The sequence below is a fragment of the Orycteropus afer genome, unplaced genomic scaffold (genome assembly GCF_000298275.1).
Source record: "Orycteropus afer afer isolate SDZICR_OR568_19922 unplaced genomic scaffold, OryAfe1.0 scaffold01368, whole genome shotgun sequence".
NCBI classification, from domain to species: Eukaryota; Metazoa; Chordata; class Mammalia; order Tubulidentata; family Orycteropodidae; genus Orycteropus; species Orycteropus afer.
The window spans coordinates 3077-6467 of NW_006922955.1; the positions used below are offsets into that span (position 1 = coordinate 3077).

A 3391-nucleotide genomic window follows, 5' to 3' on the forward strand; every position below is an offset into this window, starting at 1 on the left:
GAGGCTGATATTCAACTTCCGCAAAACACAGCCGTGCGCATTTCTCCTCTATGACACGCGGTGACAGCTTCCGCTCCCGCGTTCCAGGCAGAGTTCTGTACCCGCCTCCCCCCTACCCCCTACGCCTCATTCGAATCCCAACTGCTCATTCCGGTCTGACTCCAATTGTCTGAGCCTCATCGTCTGAGGGCTGTGCTTTGAGTTCAGACCACACTCTTCGTGGCAGCCTGTTTCCCGAGAGACGTCCTCCGTCCTCAGCTGTCTTGGAAAACCTGGAAGTCCCTGTTACGAGGTGCCTCAGACTGGTCTCTGCCCCCTGCCATGACAAGGGCCCCTTCGCAAGTGCATCAGAACTACCAACGAGAGTGTGAGGCTGCCATCAACTGGCAGATCCACTTTGAGCTCTATGCAGCCTCTGTATACTTTTCTATGGCCTACCATTTCGACCGAGAAGATGTGGGCCTGAAGAACTTCGCCAACTACTTTCTGGGCCGTTGGCGTGAGAAGCATGAGCACACGGAGAAGCTGCTGGCCCTGCAGAACCAGCGCGGGGGCCACATCCATCTTGGAGACATCAGTAGGCCTGCTGCAGATGAGTGGGGCAGCGGACTCAACGCCATGAAGTTCGCCTTCCACCTGGAGCGGACCCTCAACCAGAGCCTCCTGAGCCTTTACTGGCTAGCCTACAGCCAGGATGACATGCAGCTGTGTGGCCTCCTGGAGAGCCGTTTTCTGCACAAGCAGGTGAGGACCATCAAGGAGCTGGGCGGCCACGTGAGCAACCTGAGTTCCCAGGAGGACGCTGGCCTGGCCGAGTACCGCTTCCACAAGCTCTCCCTGGGTGACAGCGACAGCGATAAGGAGAACTGAGCCTGAGCCACACAAACGTGGTCCCGGCTGACTTTTGTCACCTCCTGTTTTGGGCAAGTGTCCTGGTGTTAGAACACCGTTCACTTCTCATTTTACCTTCTTTAAAGACTACTCTTTTTTCCAATAAACAGTTGGTATCAGAGTTAAATAAATAAATGTTTCCTGGCCATTATTGTGTGTCCAACACTCCCAACTATAAAAACAGGGCAAATCCCAAAGCAGATATTCAGATCACTCCCCACACACTCATGCCCCCTAATTTGTGGAACTTGGGAGCTCCAAGAATGGAGGGAGGGAAACAATATTTCAGGTGAGGCTGGAAAACACAAAATTAATCTTCCCGTTATAAACAAGGGGAGGTCGGGTGAGGAGAGGTGGGGTGGGGTGGGGTGGATGAAGTGGTGCCTGGGTGACCATGCATGCATGTACAGGGTAAAACATGGCCTGGAATTCATGGGACTGGTTTCCAGGATATGCAGGGGGTGATGTGAGGAGTGGGGTGGGGACAGACACTTGGTGTCAGAAGGTGAAGAAGTTGGAGAGTGGAGGTGTATATATCTCACTTCCACCTCATAGAAAGTGACTTCTGCCTCAGGAATTTGGGTGAGTCCTGACAACGCACTACAGTTGCAATATGTCTACCAATGCTTTCTTTCACTTGTAACATTTCTACCAATAAAGTATTTTGCTACCACAAATGGGAGGGGGCTGGATAAAATGGCTGAAAATATAAAATTGTGACTAAAAGTCAAATTTGTTGTTTGAATATAAAGTAGAAGATGTCTCCCTGTGCAAAAACGGTGAGGAGGCCACATGTTCTGACCTCCTCTAATCCTACAAGAGGAAGACAGGATTACCAGCAGTAACCCAAGGCCTATTCCTACAAGGCCAGACATGCTGCCTCCCTCCAGCCCTTTCTCCAACCGTTCTTCCCAAAGCACCCACCACCTCTCTCCTGGGTTCAATAATTTGCTGCAGTGGCCACACAGAACTCACAGATTATGGGATTTATTAGGGAAGCACCACAGGCTACAATTCAATTTCAGGAAAAATGCTCAGTCTCTCTCCCAGCCCACCGTCCCTCAGCCAACAGTCTCTTACAGTCTCTTTCCCAGCAGTGCTGGTCCCTCGGTGCCTCACTCAGCAATGCGTGTCTCTTGCGTCTCTTTCCCAGCAATGCGTGTCTCAGGAGCCCATGTCTCTTTCAGCAGCATGTCTTCCTCAACCAGCAGTCAGAGAGAGTTCTGCCCCTAGGAGGCCTCCTTTTGAGCCCAGCAGGGTGGTCAAACTAGCCAATCATAGCATCAGAACTCTAAGCACGTGAGAGAGAGTGGAAACCTCCCAGAACATTGTATTGTGCCATTCCCAACAGAAATAACCCAGATGGGTGACTTTAAAATCAGGATCCCCTCAGTTGCTAATAGCAATTCCCACCTTGGAGTTTACAAAGACTTATGGGTAGAAAAGCCACACTAAGTAATTTACTACACTGCACCCTGAATGTAGTCAGGATCTCTAGCTGCTTTGAAGAATGTACAGCTGGGAAAGGGGTAGCAGGAGGCACTGCACAGATTCAACGAGAGATGATAGTGGCATGAATTACAGTGGTGTCTGAGGAAAGGAAGAGACAGACAAATTCATATTTTTGGATGCATTGGCACGATGAACTCATGGACTGGATGTGACAAGTGGGACATGAGGACAATAATCTAGCTTATGTGATTTGGACTTGAGTACTGGATAGATGTTGGTGCTATTTATTAATCCAGAGATATTTGCAGGAGCTCCTGCGGTGCAGAAGTGGGAAGGCTTGTCCTGTAAAATCTGAGATACCTACTAGGCATCAAAAGTGATGTCCTGCAGGTAGCAGAAAATGAATTTGGGCTAAGGGAGGGGTTTGAATTCAAGCATTAACATATTTCTAAAAAGTGTATCCAAATTAAAGAACTGTTACTGTATGTGAGCCATGTATCACCTTGCAAAAAACAAAACAAAAAACCAGCCCTTGTGATTAATGTAAACAAGTCACCATCAACTTTTGCTCTGTTCTTCTCTTCTCCAATAGGTCATCTTTAACAGGTAGTATGATTAACCCAATTGGAACTCAGTATGCCCAGCATAAATATGGCTTCCCAATAACGTGCGCACTCACTAGTGGCTAATAACTACGTTTGTGTAGTGCTTTCCACTTTACAAGCTTGCTTTCTTTCTATTGACTCCAGAAGTTAGATTCTTATTCCTATTTTATAGAATTATCTAACACAAAATTGTTAAGTGACTCATGTAAGTCCATTCCTTTTCCTTAGAATATCTCCCTCAGTGAGAAGAAATCATAAACATTTTGTGCAACCACTGGTTGTACAACATCCTTTGGCTGAATATCCTTACTTGCAGATGCTGCATTTATAAGCTGCACCACCACCAAGGCGGATTGTGGAGTTAGAATTGCGGTTTAGTCCCTGGTCTTCTACAGTAGTTCCTTCTCTTTCCTGTTGTAGTTGTTCCAGGAAAGGCAAAAGCC

The 3391-nt window shown here is 47.7% G+C and overlaps 1 protein-coding gene across 1 annotated transcript; it reads left to right on the plus strand.

Annotated features, from left to right (window-relative positions):
* Positions 1 to 318: 318 nt before the first annotated feature.
* LOC103213162 (ferritin heavy chain-like) lies at positions 319 to 870 on the plus strand. Its single transcript, XM_007959031.2, has one exon. It carries the CDS (start codon positions 322 to 324, stop codon positions 868 to 870), a length of 549 nt encoding a protein of 182 aa, XP_007957222.1. The 5' UTR covers positions 319 to 321.
* Positions 871 to 3391: the final 2521 nt, after the last annotated feature.

Excerpts from the sequence above, each read along its gene's own strand:
- LOC103213162 (XM_007959031.2), top strand. The coding sequence starts at position 322 with ATGACAAGGGCCCCTTCGCAAGTGCATCAGAACTACCAACGAGAGTGT.